The sequence below is a fragment of the Ptychodera flava genome, chromosome 1, assembly GCF_041260155.1.
Source record: "Ptychodera flava strain L36383 chromosome 1, AS_Pfla_20210202, whole genome shotgun sequence".
NCBI classification, from domain to species: Eukaryota; Metazoa; Hemichordata; class Enteropneusta; family Ptychoderidae; genus Ptychodera; species Ptychodera flava.
Genome location: NC_091928.1, coordinates 3831557 through 3849167, shown reverse-complemented (window position 1 = coordinate 3849167; position 17611 = coordinate 3831557). Strand labels below are relative to the sequence as shown.

The following is a 17611-nucleotide window of genomic DNA, read 5'->3' as shown; positions in this document are numbered from 1 at the left end:
CCCTCTCTCCTGTTACCAATAATACGTATTGAATTAAAAAAGTGAACATTAAAGTAAACAGTGAATGAAAATTTGTTCCTACAAGTTTTAGGCGGTCAGAGAATAATCAATAATTGGTAGAACGATTTTCGTGTGACGTTTAAGTTGATAAACTCCATTCAAACGTACGTAAAATTTAGTGTCGGAGCATCTTTCTTGTGTTAACTATCATTTTAAATTTTGGAAAAATATTCGTAAAGGGTACATGGCTTAGCTGTGCTTCATGTTTGCTGGAGACGAATATTTCTGTGCTAAATAATGTAAATGCCGCTTCGGGAAAGACAACCCCTCGAAATGATCAGCTTGTTTTGGGAATTTTACGAATTTCTACGGTTTTCGTCAATAGTGTCACTACGGTAAACATAATTATGATACCTGCACCACATTCAGCAGGTGTTGCATCGGATTCGAACAACGTAAGTACCCTGTCAGCAAGTGAAGACATCACAGTCTAAACCGCTGAGCAAATTCCCCCGTCCTCAAAAATAAAGAGTGGTTCAATGACCGAGCTATAGTTGTTACAATTATTTTGAAGCACTCACACTCACATATTCGCTATTTGCTCCAAAATTATCAACAATTACAGAATAATTCATAAAAATTGGTAAAATGTTGCACCAAAATTTGCAGGGAAAAATGATAGCACTCAAAGGGTTAAACAGAATGGATGATATAGACCCAACAATAAAATACACAATTAAAATAAAGGCACGTACCAATATAATCACATTTGGTTGTACAAAATTATTATGAAAAAAAACCGGCTAACTTCTTCTAACATTCAAACCACAAGCCAGACGCGACTTTACTTCAAAAAAACAAAACAAAACAAAGGCGCTGTATCAGTTTTCATCGAACTTCTCTTTTTTTACTTAATTCCTAAATTCAACCTCGGACCTAAATGAAGAATTGCAGAAAGCTGACTTTTGTTTATTTGTCAAATGTAATGTTGATACTTCATAAATCATGAGCTGAAATAAAGTTGATACGTCTATCATTTGAAGGTAATCACACAGTTGTTAGAAGTACATAAATTATGTGTAGAACTTACTTGGTCACCCAATATGTGTAAATATGTAAAAAAGAAAGACCCATGTACAAGCCATGTTTTCTCATAGAAGGTCAGTAGCACCACACACTATTGCCGGGCCAGATGCGACTTTACTTCCCAAACAATTAAGACGCTGTATCAGTTTTCTTATTCCATTTTCTAACAGTTTTGCCCTGCATACCTTCCTCGTGGCTTTTATTGCGTGTTTAAGGTCACTGGCAGGTCAGCTCGATTTGGAATCATGCTCATAAAATGTTAATTTGCGTATGAGTAGACGCTATTATGTAAAAAAACTAACAAAGACCAGGCCATGCCTATTTTTACGAACGAAGACTGACTCTTCAGTGATTTGGTACCAATTCAATACAACCAATACATCTGTAGTTGAAAATGTTCACTGAAGTGGTACAATGAGTTGCACTTCTGACCTTTGTAACAATTGTGATTCCCACATTAAAAAGTCTCAATAGAGGTAAGTTTCGCTCATGGGGAACTAATGTTGGTCTGTATTTCAACTGATATGTTTCACCTTCAAGTTGGTGATGAGTAATTAAGTCGCAGTACACTCCTACAGTCCGCCATGCATGTTTTAATAAAATGTGCAACCAATTCAAAGTATATCATTATGCTGAAAAAACAAGCACTCATGGTCTACTCCTCCACTCTTTCATAACGGATGTTATTTATTAAAAACAAAATGAAAGGTAGTTTGATTAAATGTAAAAGTGATTATGTTGACCACGTCGTAAATCGCGAAACTCAAGCACATTCATAAAATTTAATTGCCTAACATTTCAACTTTTTGTGTAAATACTGTTGATCCTTGAGCTTTTTAGACTTCTACTCTTCCTTGCAGGATAAACAACTTTAAATTAAACAACTGAATTAAACATGTGCCTATGTCAGTGATCGAAGATATATGATTATATCATAAAAGAATTGTCACATGTCGTAAAACAGACCTAGACATGTTATAATTTGTGTCAAAGTCGTTGCACTCCCGTTGTTTACAGACCACCACTTCACATTACGTAGAACCATACACCTGAAGAAAGACCCTGTTCGTTGAAGAGTTGTACTGACGCTCGAACAATAGAGGGAACAATGTAAGACTTTTTATGTGTACAGAACGGGGACAATGGATCTGCAGCAACCGAGGCCCTGTCCGGTATTTCTTTTCAGCGCCGACCTTTAAACCAGGAAGCGGCACATATTTGGACGACATCGAATCAGCCATACATGTTAGTTGAGGCTAGGATCTCTTTCTGACCATGGAACCTTATACACTAGAAGGAAAATGTTTCATGTTGTGCATTATTTGTGTTCTTCTCATGACATTAGGAGGAACAGGTAAGAACAAATGGTATTGGGAAGTTTTGATCGGACATCTCTTATTCCTGCGGCAAACTGCCGAGTTTCTATGTATAAGCATGGAGGTAAGGTGCTGCGACCAATTGAATTATCAGGCTGCTTACGCTTCTTCATAACAGTAGAACTACTGGGAATTCGTAGACCGGCGTCGTGATATTTTCGATCCACTGCAGGAATATAAACATCTGTCGAGGATGACAAAGATTTAAGTTAGACGAAGCAGAGTAAAAGATTTTGTTGAATTTCCGCATCGGTCAAAACGCTTATCACGCTACTACCATTCCGTAAATCAACATTGACCTAACGGTTGTAATACGTCTAAGAACGAGCTAGACGGTATTGAACTAAGTGATCTCAGCCAAACTCGCATTGTATTAGTAAATTCTCCATTCGTCGGAGTGGTCATTGAGACCACAGTGAAAATGATTTGGATAACAAACCCGCTTTCGAGTTCCCCTTTTATTAGCGGAATAGGTCAATATATAGTCTTCATACACAATCAACTGCAGCCCAAAAGCCCCTCATATCATGTTGTTCATATTCCACTTCAGTAATAAATTCATATCTACATATGTGCGTAATCGAATCATATGTTCCTTTTGTATTACTAATCCACACCTCCGTACGACAGGGAGAATGTTTCTAGAGATAAAAAGGTAATTGACAGCCAGTTGATTTTACAATTAGTTGCATAGAATGCAGTTTGTAGCAATGTAACAAGAATGCTTGCGAACAACTGACATGGCGAAACATCAAGACGATGAACGCTTCGTTAAATGTTATGTCATCAAAACCCATAGAATGCTAAACGTACATTAACTTTTCCATCAGAATATGGAACAGAAACCTCAGACAAAGCATACGTGTGACAGATCTTGTTTTTTAAAATTTTACTGTACGGTATATGTCCAAAAATGCCACTAAGACATAAGGTTTATTAGAAATTAGTCATATCAAAATTTAAATAAATTCAGAATAGTAGCTGACTGTAATACAAAAAGGATAATGCCAATATCGTTTAGAGAACGGGAAGACGAATGCACCACTCGATAATGTAATTAGACCCCCTTTTCTTCTACTCACAACACATGACAAGAGCTGAAGAATTTAATGTTTGTTCACATACCTGGATTCATACTCTCGTCTCCAAAGAATATGAAAGACGGAACCACTTTTGATTTCCAACACAAAAATTTGTCATCACCGTCTTGAGCCAAGGCATAAAATTTCAGTTTACTTATTCAATTGCTTGTCTACCTCACTCGTTCTGGTTTGTCTGAAGTAAACACAATTGGAACTATTTTGTGATTTTTGTGATTATAAGATCTTGAGCATTTTGTTGTAATCTATTTAAAAATCATCAATCTAACAGTGTTTTTGTGTGAAGACGAGGGCAAATTTTATAAATTGTTGATAATTGCACAATCATCAAATACATATCTAACAAATTTACATTTTTGTCTACCTTTTCGCACTCTCAGGAAAGGAGAACCCAGTAAATGTAACTGATTTGTCAATTTTGTTTAGGTTTAAGTGAAAATACAAATTCCCTTTCCAAGGTTGATTTGTAGGCATTTGCTTTTCTCACCGAACGATGCATGATAAAATTTTAAATTTTCGATGGTAAAATGGCCTTCTACCTCTACCCAAATCAGTTCTGCTGTAGTGTATGTTTTTTTGGTGATCTCTCTTTCAAATGATTTGGTAGATGTTAAGAAAATGACTTGTACATTTATTTATTTCATATACAAGGAAATGAGACCTGGTAAATTTGATAAAACTACCCTTTTCTTGTGCGTGTGCTAATTAATGCTGGAAAATTTTAAAAAATCACTGAACTATTTCAGCCCTTCTATTAAAAATGAACTCTTTTCGGTAGATGCAAAGAAATGTAATCAATATCATCTGTCTGTTGAAACCTTAAAATATTAACGGCAAAAACCAACAGTTTTTGTCTGGAATTTTTAAGGACTGTGCAGAGATGTCTTTGCAGCTTTCAGGGACCACTCCGAGGAGACCCTAAATCTTTTAGAGACCACACTGACATGACCTGGAAAATTTCAGGGACCACCCAGATGAGTCCTTGAAACTTTTAGGGACCACCCAGATGTGACCCTGAATCTTTCAAGGACTATCCTGATGTGACATTGAAACTTTCAGGGACCACCCAGATGAGTCCTTAAAACTTTCAGGGACCACCCAGATGAGTCCTTAAAACTTTCAGGGACCACCCAGATGAGTCCTTGAAACTTTCAGGGACCACCCAGATGTGACCCTGAATCATTCAAGGACTATCCTGGTGTGACCTCGAAACTTTCAGGGACCACCCGGATGAGTCCTTGAAACTTTCAGGGACCACCCAGATGAGACCCTGAACCTTTCAAGGACTATCCTGATGTGACCTTCGCTCGTCAGCTTGTGCATTCACAAGCATTACTTGGTAAAGCTGACAGGCAGATGAATCACTGAAAAGATTTGGTCCAACTTCCTGCACATACAGTGTCAATATTCATGACGGTCGAAGTTAAGATTATGTAATGGCTTAACACAGCGTCCTCATCGCTCCCATGTGTGACTGGTCGGCCGGCTCCAAAACACGTCTTTGCATATTTATCACGCGACGAGATCTACAAGGCATGTTCTCCGGCATAAATGTGATAAACTGGGCAGTGGCTGAACCTTCAGTCGACTTAGACGAGCAGTCCTTGACGATTAATGGTAATTTACTCGCTGGTTGAAGTATGCTGTCACTAGCTGACGCGCCGCTGGTCTGAACAATAAACAATTAATTATTCGCAAACAATCAGTTCATGATGGCACATTCCATTTTAACATACAGGGGCATCTAGGATTGTGCGATTGTGTAAGGTCCCGGGTAAGGTACATGTTGCTCTTTTATGCTGTAAAGTTTTCCCACCATTTAAAATACTATGGTTGTATGTTACAGTCTTCATGATTAATTTGGAGATGTAGTCGATGATACTTTTCTCATTAAGCGAGACACTGAATCGTACACCAACTAATATGGTCCTTGCTAATTTACATAGTAAAGGTCACGGGTCACATTGTTGTGAGGCTCTGCATTGTTTCAAGTTGAGTGTGTAAACAGCGTGATGTTCGAATGGATTTGACTACTGCACTAATTCCTTCGTCGGGAAAGGTTGCCGATTCAGAATGTAGGACATCCACAGGGTTTGCTCTGGCTACTCAAGCTGATTAGCCTTTTTGGCTAATACAGTGTGAACACAAGTAGCCAGATTTTTCTTTTGAGAGGTGAGGTCAAGGGTCACACACATTCATTTCGAAGGGTCAAAGGTGATATCATAAACACTCAAGAGTAATCATAACCAATATTTCAGAAGTCTGCCACTTTCTCATCATCATATGTATCCTCAGTCCTGCTTTAATAGTTCAATAAACAAGATTGCTTCGTATCAAAACTCATGCATGACCATTGATCACCACTTGAACTTTGAAGTACAAAAAAATACAGAAAAGAGAAACATCCTCAAGATCTTCATGAACGTGGCATGGCATGCCATGATCACTAGTACTGATACTGATACACGTCCGTGCATGGCCAAAGACAGCAAAACTCAGTAACAATTTCCAAGCTAAGTAAACAGTGTTTTACAAAGCTGTTTCAAATCAAACTGGTTTGCACAATCCCTCGCAATAAAAGTGACATTTTGGTGACATTTCAGCTTGAATCATACTTGAAATAAAATATAAACGTGAAACAAAGACATCATGTATGCTGCCGTTCACGTTCAAGAGCATGGTTTGAACCCGTGAACTGGCATGTGCATTGGCTGCACGTAAAAGCAACTCTACTTTCCAAGATCAAACGGTCCGTGTCTTGTGAAAACAACAGCAGAGCAGTGAAAATTGTAATGGTCACCGGTAAAAGCTCTTCACAGATGAAAGGATGATCGCTGAAAACAACTGAAATTGCATGTTTAGACTATGACAACCTCCCGGGAAAACAGGACAGCATGAACGTGAACAATGGCGGACGTCACTGAAGTGGGACTATTCTATTTAGGTAACGGGGGACATTTCGGAGGGGCACAAGTACATGTATATGTGCCATCCTCATTTTCCTCACGATACTATCACGGGAACTTCGATGTCCCATTAGTTTCTCTGATCTGAAAAGTAATTTTACCAACTTGTACGACCCATTATACTCTGAAAACAGTGGCAGGGCTTATACTTAGATGAGGACGGTAGTACAATGGTGAAAGACTCCCAAGAAGTAAAACAAACACCGCAATGCAACAGAACATCGTAGAACAAAGTGACCGAACGTGCAAATTTTGAGTCGCCAGTCTGGCGATTGTTCTGACCGTCTGAGTCGCCAATGAGTGAATCAATTCGCCATTTTGCCGTCTGGCGAGCGGTAGCGCGAACACTGCATCCAGTACCCCAATTATCTAATGACAGGACTACATGGAAAGCAACGGAATACTGGATATCTCCGACGAATTTGATGTCTGTTACCACGGTCCTTTGTGGAGTGACGCTGACAGTGCTGTTCCCGATCTCAACAATGATGTCAGCAACTGTGATTGTAGCGTGAACATGACTAAGACTATGAGTCCTTGAAACTTTCAGAGACCAACCTGAGGTGTCCCCGAATCATTCAAGGACTATCCTAATGTGACCTTGAATCTTTCAAAAACCGCCATTGCAAGACGAGTCCTTGAAACATTCAGGGACCACCCTGATGTGTCCCTGGATCTTTTAGAGACCACTCTGATGTGACCTTGAAACTTCCAGGGACCACCCGGATGAGTCCTTGAAACTTTCAGGGACCACCCGGATGAGTCCTTGAAACTTTCAGGGACCACCCGGATGAGTCCTTGAAACTTTCAGGGACCAACCTGAGGTGCCCCTGAATTTTTCAAGGACTATCCTAATGTGACCTGGAAACTTTCAGGGACCACCCAGATGAGTCCTTGAAACTTTCGGGGACCACCCTGATGTGTCCCTTAATCTTTTTAAGGGACCACTTAGATATGACCCCTAAACATTTTTAAGGACTGGCCTAGAGAGGCACTTTGAAATAGTGAAGAACCAATCAGATATGATCCCGAAACCTTCAAATGCATCCAGGTCCTCTAAACAATACAGCAATCATCAAGTTTTGACCTCTAATCTTGACATTTTCAAGAATGTGTATCAATGAGATGAATTATCCTTAAAAATTGTCAAAAAGGATAAATTTACAATTTTTGAAAAGCAGATGGCTTTAAATACTACAATTATTTTAATACTACTTTAACATTTAATTCAATAATTACAGTTTTGATGTTTTCACTAGAAAAATTGATAATTACTAAATGCTTTGAGTAAACCCTCTCTTAGAGAGCACATTCTGTGACTTTTACTGTTCATCTTATAATCACAAAATAGTTCCAATTGTGTTAGTAGTTGTTTTCCCTTTTCAGAATCCAAGAGAGCTCGATTAGTGGATGGTAAGACTCCCTATGAGGGCAGAGTTGAGATTTACCATGGCAACCAATGGCTTCCAGTCTTGTATTATAGCCCTGGTGCCAGTCAGCACGACTGGAGCCTTGGTAGTGCTGACGTTGTTTGCAAAGAAGCAGGTAAATGGAGAATCAATCAGCTTACTAACGGAAGGTACCTTGCTGGTGCGTTCGTTGTAGACTTTGTCAAAGTTAATCCGGTGATAATCTGGTGACAGCGTCCACAGATTAGTAATTTACCCTTGCTTACTTTGGCAAATTAGGCACTCAAACTCATCAGATAATAGACTAAATTACCACCTTGCTTGCTTTGGCGAGTTAGGCAATCAAAGTAGTCAGATAATAGACGCAACACAGTGACAAGACCTCGTGTAAGATTGTCAAATGACAAATATGTGGCACGGCGAAGGAGAGAAGAAATCGTTACAAAACCAGTGCTAATATAAGACAAAGATAACAAAGCTGCAAAGAAAGGTTTGTAGTATAAATTTGTATTAGCAATCCATATCGTAGTTAAAAGCATTAAATTAAAATAAACCATACACAGCAAAACCTTGTGCTGAGACCAAGATACCCCTACCCCAGCCCCTACCCATGGGGACGGGCTTTAGTGCAATCCCCTATTGCTGAAGTTGCTTTCAAACCTTTGTGGAGTCAGTCAAAGATCAAACGCTATCGTCCAAGCTATAAGCTATCAATCGACCATTCTACGGTTCTCTCTTTGCTGCACTGCATCTGTTTTTCTGTCAAGATCTAAGTAGCAGACTCATGAAACTGACACATTTTGATTACATATCCTTTCATGATGCTGACTAAGAAGAAATTTGTCAGCTTTCGGAAGACAAATGATGAATTCCTGTAAAGACCCATGCAAAACGTTGTGACAAGAGATCAGGGTGATAGTACACATTTTGATAAGTTAATTTGTTCCCTATTTGTTCCCCTTTCGAGACGGTCGGTCTTTCTACTATCTATTAATAAATATTACGAATCAGACAGACTTCGCATATTTGCTCAAACAGCTTTAGTTTGTAGATAAATATTTACATCTACAGGTTATCCAGGAGCTATGTGGCATGGCAAAGACGATTTCGCTCTCCGAAACGATGAAAGACGTCGTGTCTATAACGTTTTTTGTGACGCCCCTAAAGAGAATTTAGACGACTGTACCTATAACACGGGGGAACACAATTCTCTGAATAGTACGACTGCCACTGCAGTGTGCCAGTGTAAGTATATTATAAATACCAATATTTCGGCCATGTTATAACATTACCATGTATATGATGTTCAAATCGAGACTCCCTGAGTTGTCATGGTTTGAAACGCCAAGTGCAGATACACGATATCGGAAATGAAATTAGTGCATTCCACTAGGGAATATGATTCGATAAATTGAGTATGATACTTTCGTTCACATTTGTTCAATAGACTCATGCAAAATATTTTGCTGATTTAAATCAACCAGTATGAATTATTCTGGTATGGCCAGTTTGTTAAAGACAGAGGTACTTATTAACCGAATGCAAAGCTTTTTATCACACATTTTACTATATATATACTTTATTGTATCTACTTCAGACGATGGCTACCTAGGTTGTTACAAGGACGACACTCTAAATCTTCAACCTTTCCTGTCAAGTGATCTAATGACAATCCAACTGTGTCTAGGGCTCTGTCGTAGCATCCCTGATAACAATTACATGTATGTTGGTCTACAAGCAGGATATGAGTGTTACTGTATAACGGAAGAACAATATCATTTTCTCAGGCCTACGTCGAAAGTGTGCAGCTCAACCTGCCTAGGCGAGCGTTCACGCGCTTGTGGAGGGGCCAATGCAATTGGAGTGTATCGCTGTAAGGCCATGTTATTATAATTATCGCCTTGAGAACTGAATCTTTCGTAATCATTAAATGATAAAGTGTTATAGAGAATGGTCCTGCTGGAACACTCGGGACAAAATTAATGACTCAAGCACTCAATTGTTAGTTGATAGTAATCAATATTCATGAGTTGCAGATAAATCTGTCTTCGTTGTCTGTAGAAAAGGTTTGAAATTAAACAAGAGACCAATAGTGATAGCACATTGTCATGACACTTTATGTAAACTGCTACGGAAAGTCTTTTTTGTTCCTTTTCAGCGACCATGGGCGCATGCGGAGGCTATCTCCATGAATCAGGAACTATTTATTCATTTGGATTTCCTGGATTTTATCCGGAGAACTCATCATGCATGTGGAATTTTACTTCCGGTGCTGGAGATATAATAAGCTTAAAGTTCATCATCGATGAAATAGATCGGGAGAAGGACACGATTCAATTTACTGAAATGCAAGATGAAATAAATTACCGTGAGTTAGACATCAAGAATGGTATGGTGGTATCCTGTACAAACTTTGTGCGTTTCACCTTCGTCTCTTCAGCGTCAAACCACCTTGGGAAATTTGCCGTGGCATTTCAAGGTAATGACACAGTATAGCAATAATTTTCCAAAAAGAACCACTACAATTTTGTTCAAATTTGTTACCTGTGAGCACGCTAAACACATCTTAGCTGTTTGTACTCCCTGATATGAAGTCACGATATTTTACCAGAACTACAGACTGTATATATCACGTGTTAACGTGGGGCCATGTCCGAGTATGACAGCTTATCTCATATATTATGGTATAGCTGCTATATGATATCATATTATAAAAGATTACATCACTTAGACCATTGCTTGCAATTATTTATCCCACATAAAAGTTTTTATTCATATTTTGACTGAACGTTTTTGCAATCTATCATCATGTGCTCCATTCAAGAGACATATTTCATTTAGTTTTGTATGCAAAGTCACTGTCACGATAGCTTGTGATCATTTACGCATGCCACTTGCCGTTTATGTGTATCTCCCAGCGGATAATTCAAACTGTCAAGCTCCAAAACATCTTGAAAATGGTAACTTTTACTACAATGGCTCCTGTCCTTATTTCGATGGTGACACAATTACATTCATGTGTAAAGAAGGATACACTCTGACTAGCCTTCATTCCAAGATAGTGTGTCTCGAAGATGGTATCTGGAATGACACCCTGCCGATGTGTACAAGTAAGTGGCAACATTAACATCTACTATAATAGTTTTATTGACTTTATTGATAAACAACTGTTTTGAGAATGAGATTTAATGTACCATTATATCCAATGAGATGCGAATATGTATCAATATACGTAAGGGACTGGTCAGTTTCTTTGGCCTGGGGGGGGGAGGCCGGTGGATTATTTTTTGCCGACGTCAAAAAGTGGCTGACCCCCCCCCATTCCAAATTTTGAAAACAGGGTGACCCCCCTATTCCAAATTTCGAAAACAGGGTGACCGCCCCGGCGCGCAACATAGGTAAAACAAAAGGTGGACAGAAATATATATATATATATATATATATATATATATATATATATAATATATATATATATATATATATATATATATATTATATATATATATATATATATATATATATATATACCGGTATATATATATTATATTTTACATTTTATAGGAATTTCAAAGTCAGTGTCAATCTTAAAGTTTGAATACAGTATATTTTGAATGAGCTGTATTTTGAATGAGCTGTGAATGTATTTCACACTTTCTATGCTTAACCAGATATCCTGAACTGTTGTACAGAAATGGATGTCAATCATTAATATCAAGAGGAAAAAGCAGTGAATCAAAAACTTTGATGGGTTAAGACTTGCCAACTATCCAATTAAATCTCCTTTTTAGCCAAATCTGATGTGTACAGTGTCTGAGAGGACCTTTTCTTGTAACATTGAAACCATAAAAGCACAGCTAATATGACAAAAACTGCCTTTTTTAACTGTTATTTTGTTCATAAAAAAGCATCTTTCTACAGAAAACCTGTGACACAAAGGAAAATAATTGCATCAATAGAAGGAAAGATATCTTGTCATTTTTCTATCTCTAAAATAAGTCACTGTATCAAATATATATGTGAAATATTTGTGCATGTTGCTTTCTCATACTGAATTCCCATACAGAGAACAGAAAAGTATCAGGAATTTGTCATCCTTTTCATATGAAATGAACATTTCATAATGTACACTTTCACTTTGCAAACATCAAGTTATCTCTGATTTATTAAGGTATGGCGCCCGAAGGGCGCGCCGAAAAACATGAAACATCCTGATATCTCTGATATATATGCCTTGTATATTAAAGTCATGCACCTGAAGGGCATGCTGAAATATGTCTGATATATTAAAGTAATGAGCTTGAAGAGCACGCTGAAAAATATTGAACATACAGATATCTCTGATGTATGTATGCTTGATATGTTAAAGTTGGGCGTTCTCAAAAATATGACAGATTATTAAAGTTACGCGCCCGAAGGGCGCGCCGAAAAATACAACTGAATGATGGAATTTGTGGCTGACACTAGCATTTTAGGCAATGATGAGCCTGTGTCAAAATACAAAAACACACTGACCCCCCCTATTGGGTATTTCAAAAACATGGTGACCCCCCCTATCACCAAAGTCAAAAACAGGGTGACCCCCACCATGAATCGACCGCCCCCTCCCCAGGCTGAAGAAACTGACCAGTCCCTAAGATCGTATGATTTAACCATACATTAAAAGTTCGTTGAGGTTACACTAAATTCGTGAAAAGTGGTGAGAAGATTTTGTCCTGAGAGGGGCCAATCTCGTCAGCTGCATGTGCGTTTTTCAAATACGTTTTTGATTATCAAATTGCCATGTCACTAAATGAGAATGTATCGATATTTATTGTAAAGTTACTCAAAACAGTTTCTGTTAATATTTCCTCCTCAACCCTTCCTATGTTAGATTCTTCATTCATGCCAAGGATTCCGTCAACTCCCTTCACAACAACAAACTACCAACATAATACAAGTAAGGTTTTTTTTGTATTATATTTTGATAGCATTATCCTATCAATGCCTATTTATCACAGTTCACAAGTTAGGTACATATAGAACATCATTATACATCTTCAGTCGTAGGATACTAAATTTGCACTAATTCAACCACGTATTGCTGCGCTAAACTTTTCGTTCACAATTGCAGTGACAGCAGCGAAAGGTTAGTACATGTTTGTGAAACCCACCATTATATTCATATAATCAGTTTCATATTCATATAATAAGTTTCTCTTATGTTATAGCCAAATATTGAAGGAACTTCATATTTAGATGTAATTTTCTGACTACACTTTGCGTACACAGATTCGCTATATGTACCAACGAGCGTTTCAACTCCAACGGAGGGATCACATAAGTCTGCTATTAGAACAGGTAAGACGTACATTCGTAATCCTAAAACATCTATTTTCCTTATTTCATTCATAAAGTTTGATGAATGGCTCTGTAATCTGAATTGTCCCGAGTTTGTAAAATCTTTTTAATGACAGAATAGTTTATCTTCATTCCACTATTATTCAGTGAGTAAAATTGCTCTTGACAGGGAATCTTATTCAACATCGTATGGTGTCTTGGTAATTGTTATTTTCATATTGCACTTCACGTCAATTAAAATCGGAAAGAATACAGAGAGAAAGGATTTTGAGTAAAGGGAGACTGAAAATGACCTGTAACAAACAATCAAACAATAATAATTCACTTTTACCTTATTGAGAATAGTATGTCAAATCATTGATACGGAATACTGCAATCGCCTACGGAAAAAGCATCAGCCGTGCTGGAGTAGCGAAAACAATTATGATTTGTTTCATAGTAAACTGGCATTACGATGATTCGATATACTGAAGTAAGCATGCAACTCAGTTACGCAATGACACTGAAATGCAGCCATATTTGAATTTTAGATAGAATACTACCATTGTTCAAATTGAATTAATATGATACTGACATGAATAAAATTTTTTGTCACTCATTACTCGCTTTAAACGATTAAAGTTCGCCTCTGATATTGCTTTAGTTGGTAGGTAAGGCTTTAGCAGGCCAGTAAATTACTGTTCATTTACATCCATCAAAGTCGGTCATTTATTCTTTTCCATGCCTGCCTTCCAAAGCTATGCAGCCAATACTGTAATCGTTTGCAAGCAGACCTCATTACGCGGCACAAAGCCATTGTTTCGCATTAGAGTAAGGTTTATGCCTAATTATTGATGAACACAATGGAGTTTCTCACAGGAAAGTACTGTATACGTACAGTTCAAGCCTTAAGTTTAATGTTTAGAATTTATGACGTCATCCATCAATACGATAAAGGCTACTTTGTAATCACTGCCGTGTGACAACATTGTCTGTGCAGGTACGATAGTTGGCGCTGTCTTTGGAGTGATTCTACTCATCATTGGAATCTTACTGGTATCAATAGTCATTTATAGGAGGTTAGTGTCATCAAACCTATCATTATCACGATGAGACGAGAAAACGTTAACTTAAAAACCAGAAACTCAACTACTACTATATCATACAATTCCCTGCTATGGGAATTCGTGCCTGACAACGACAGGTGGCCGACGACAAACCGAGTTTTTTGTTTAAGTTAAGATAGAAAAAACGTACTTGTTTTCGATGTGTCCTACTGCTGCAAAGGTTGTTTTTACTTTTAATCGTTTTGTATTTTAACCTTAAAACAACCTTAGTTCATGTAATTAAACGTTCTCTCCCTGTTGCCTTAGAAGCTTCGATTTTGTAGCCCTCTCTATAGGAAAAATTGTGAGACTGGAGCGAGAAAGTGCCGCTTTCTCGCAATTGGTGAGAATCTCTTGTCATTCTCACTGCTACCAGTGAAAATTTTTGAATTCTCACCAGTGAGCAGAGAGAAATGTACGTCTTGGTAAGATAATAGATTCTCACCGGTGAGAATGGAAATTCTCACCAAGCACTGTGAGAATGGTAATTTTTGGGATGAGAATCCACCACACTCACCGTTCATTGGTGAGAATCAACCAGACTTGTTGTAAACTGGTGTGAATCAATCTGGTTAATTCTCATAAGTGAACAATGAGTCTGGTTGATTCTCACTGTAAAAATTATCATTCTCACAGTGTTTAGTGAAATCTCCATTCTCAGTGGTGAGAATCTGTTATCTCACCAAGGAGCGCATTCTCACTGCTCAACGGTAAGAATTCAACAATTCTCACCGGTAGCAGTGCACTGAGAATGAAACGAGATTCTCACCAATGCTCCGATCTCACAATTTTTTCCTATAGTGCCTAACGACCTACAGTTTAATCCTAGTTGTCCCTTTCTTATCAGTGGAATTTCCATCATAAATAGAAGTTCCATGAGAGCGTGAAAAATCGCTGAGAAAAATACTGTGTTGGTCAAACACAGGTATCTCGTTAAATACACTCGTATTTGCTAATCATGTTAGATGATTGTTTAAACCATTTTCAACGTGTTTCTTTTGCACTTACACATTTCACTGTTGTTCGTTTTGTTTCTTCCCTTACCGAGTCGAATCACGGAATAAACTTTTTGTAAATTCAACTACATTCGATTTAAAGGTTGCAATTCCGAGGTAAATCTACCCGTAAAGACACGACAGTTAACCAAGGCAGCGAAAGGGATGGCGCTGATGAATACGCTCAAGGGGTTGGATATGATGTGAGCTCCGGCGATCAACTCACCTTCACAGAAAAACAGGAACACCACAGCAGGAAAGATGAGACTGGGGATGGCGAGGACCACGAATGCGGACTAATCGCAATGCATAATGGACAACGCAAAGAATATGGAACCGTTGACAACCCAGCATACGAACCATCAGATATAGTAAGAAGTGATGACGTATACACAGAAATTGATGACCCACCAAGTCATGGCGTCAGTGTTAAGACTTCGAATACATTGGAAGGTGATGCAAACAGTAATGGTAACCACGAAGGAACTGTTGACAACATGGTTTACGAATCATCAGAGAGAGACGACAATATGCATGGTTATTCAACATTAGATGACTGATAATCTACACGTCATCGTTTGGAATGTACGGACATAAATGTCGTACTGTGATTGATGAGAATGGAACGTCCATTTTGTGTCATATCTGATAATTGTACGAATCCGTTTTATGACAGTTGTCTTAGCCGCGTACAAAGTTGCCATGGTCTTCACTCACAGTTTTGCATCTACACTTAAAATTTACGTAATATCAGTCCATACTCTAAGATGATGAACATATCCTAGATGAAATAATTTTATCCGATGAAAGGTATATTTACTTCCTTTTCAGTATTGTACCATTTGCCATATTACTATCTTACTTTACTAGTACAATTCATTATGTCTTCAGTATCATGCATTATATCCGGTCAATATTGTGTAACCCAATTGCCCTAATTTGCTTCGTTCAAGTACAAATAAATTACATAATTTCCTAAACCATTCCGTCCTCGATGAAATGGACACTTTCCATTGTAGCGATTATAATAATGCCTGACAATGATTTACGGATAATTCAAAATTGAAATCTACAGCAGCTTCAGTGTATCTACATTGCTGTTTTGTATGGAAAAGAAACATGAATTTTTTCAAATGTTGGTATCAATTTGTCAATAGCCAACATATATATTTGCATTATTATCGGTTGTTCCTTATTTTCTTTTTTTAAGTGAAAGCAATGAAACGTAGAAAGCATTGTCTCAGTGACATGTCTCTTTGGTTGATGTCACTTAGCATTGATGTTCCATTTTTCGCCGATTGAACGGTTTAAATTTGTATTCTTTTCATTTGTAGTGTTTTAACAAGTAAACAAGGAAATGATATTAGATACTAGATAATTGATTGCACCGATTTGTAACACTGTGGTGCATCCCTAAATGCAGGATATTTGAAATTAATTAAACTCAACAAGACCTACATATTGTTCTTGATCCACATACGTTATCAGGAACTGTACTATCATCCCACTAATTCACAAATGAAATTTTGTGAAAAAGATTGCGATGCAAATTTCAGTGTGCACACACTACTATCTGTGCGACCAATTCTGACAGTTTGTGACTGTGGCACATACATACAGAAAAATATAGGTCCATAAAGAACTTGCATTCTTGGCGTCCCTTCGGTGCCTGATAACGCAACGAACGCTATAACTAAGCAGACGAGTAAATATCATGGCTGCGGTTGCATCAACAGGTACTATAGAGACCGTACCATTCTGTTTTAGGGGACCAGACAGATAATACTTACAGTTATTGTGACATTGTGGGGCAAATTGCACACGCTCATTTTTCAATTTGGATTTGCCGAAATCGCATCCTTTCCAGTGAAGGAAGGCATAGAAAGAATTACTTGCTCATTAAATGATATCAAGCAATGCAAGAACACCCCTTGCTCTGATCCCCACATTGGCTGCAAATATATGTTGTGGAAGACATAAAACTAGGTCAAAGTAAGCTACGCACATAATTATCAACTTACATGACTAAAATGAGGTTGACATGCAAAAAACTTCCCCATCGAGTCGAAATAAAACTCCGCCTCCTTCTGTATGACAATGTGATATCATTTTCCAAGCAGCATTTGATTTGTACAAATTATTGATATGTCGCTGAAGTAGAGCATGTTGTATTGACGAAACAATAAAAAGCGAAGCAAATATCGTGTCACATTTTGTAGACTAGTCGACTACCTGTTAGTTTATAGATCATCGTAAC

The 17611-nt window shown here is 37.9% G+C and overlaps 1 protein-coding gene across 1 annotated transcript; it reads left to right on the top strand.

Annotated features, from left to right (window-relative positions):
- Positions 1–2116: 2116 nt before the first annotated feature.
- Positions 2117–17365, top strand: LOC139120664 (uncharacterized). The gene is made up of 10 exons (XM_070685223.1): positions 2117–2440; positions 7915–8073; positions 9009–9182; positions 9535–9810; positions 10096–10416; positions 10856–11047; positions 12808–12873; positions 13206–13274; positions 14254–14332; positions 15458–17365. The coding sequence occupies exons 1-10, from the start codon at positions 2362–2364 to the stop codon at positions 15912–15914; spliced, it is 1872 nt and encodes a 623-aa protein (XP_070541324.1). The 5' UTR covers positions 2117–2361; the 3' UTR covers positions 15915–17365.
- The last annotated feature ends 246 nt before the right edge of the window (positions 17366–17611 follow it).

What these genes read in the sequence shown, in the direction of transcription:
- LOC139120664 (XM_070685223.1), top strand. Translation starts at nt 2,362, where the DNA reads ATGGAACCTTATACACTAGAAGGAAAATGTTTCATGTTGTGCATTATT. An exon ending in CGTTGTTTGCAAAGAAGCAG is followed by an intron (nt 8,074 to 9,008) that starts GTAAATGGAGAA and finishes TTACATCTACAG; the next exon opens with GTTATCCAGGAGCTATGTGG. An exon ending in TCAATAGTCATTTATAGGAG is followed by an intron (nt 14,333 to 15,457) that starts GTTAGTGTCATC and finishes TTCGATTTAAAG; the next exon opens with GTTGCAATTCCGAGGTAAAT.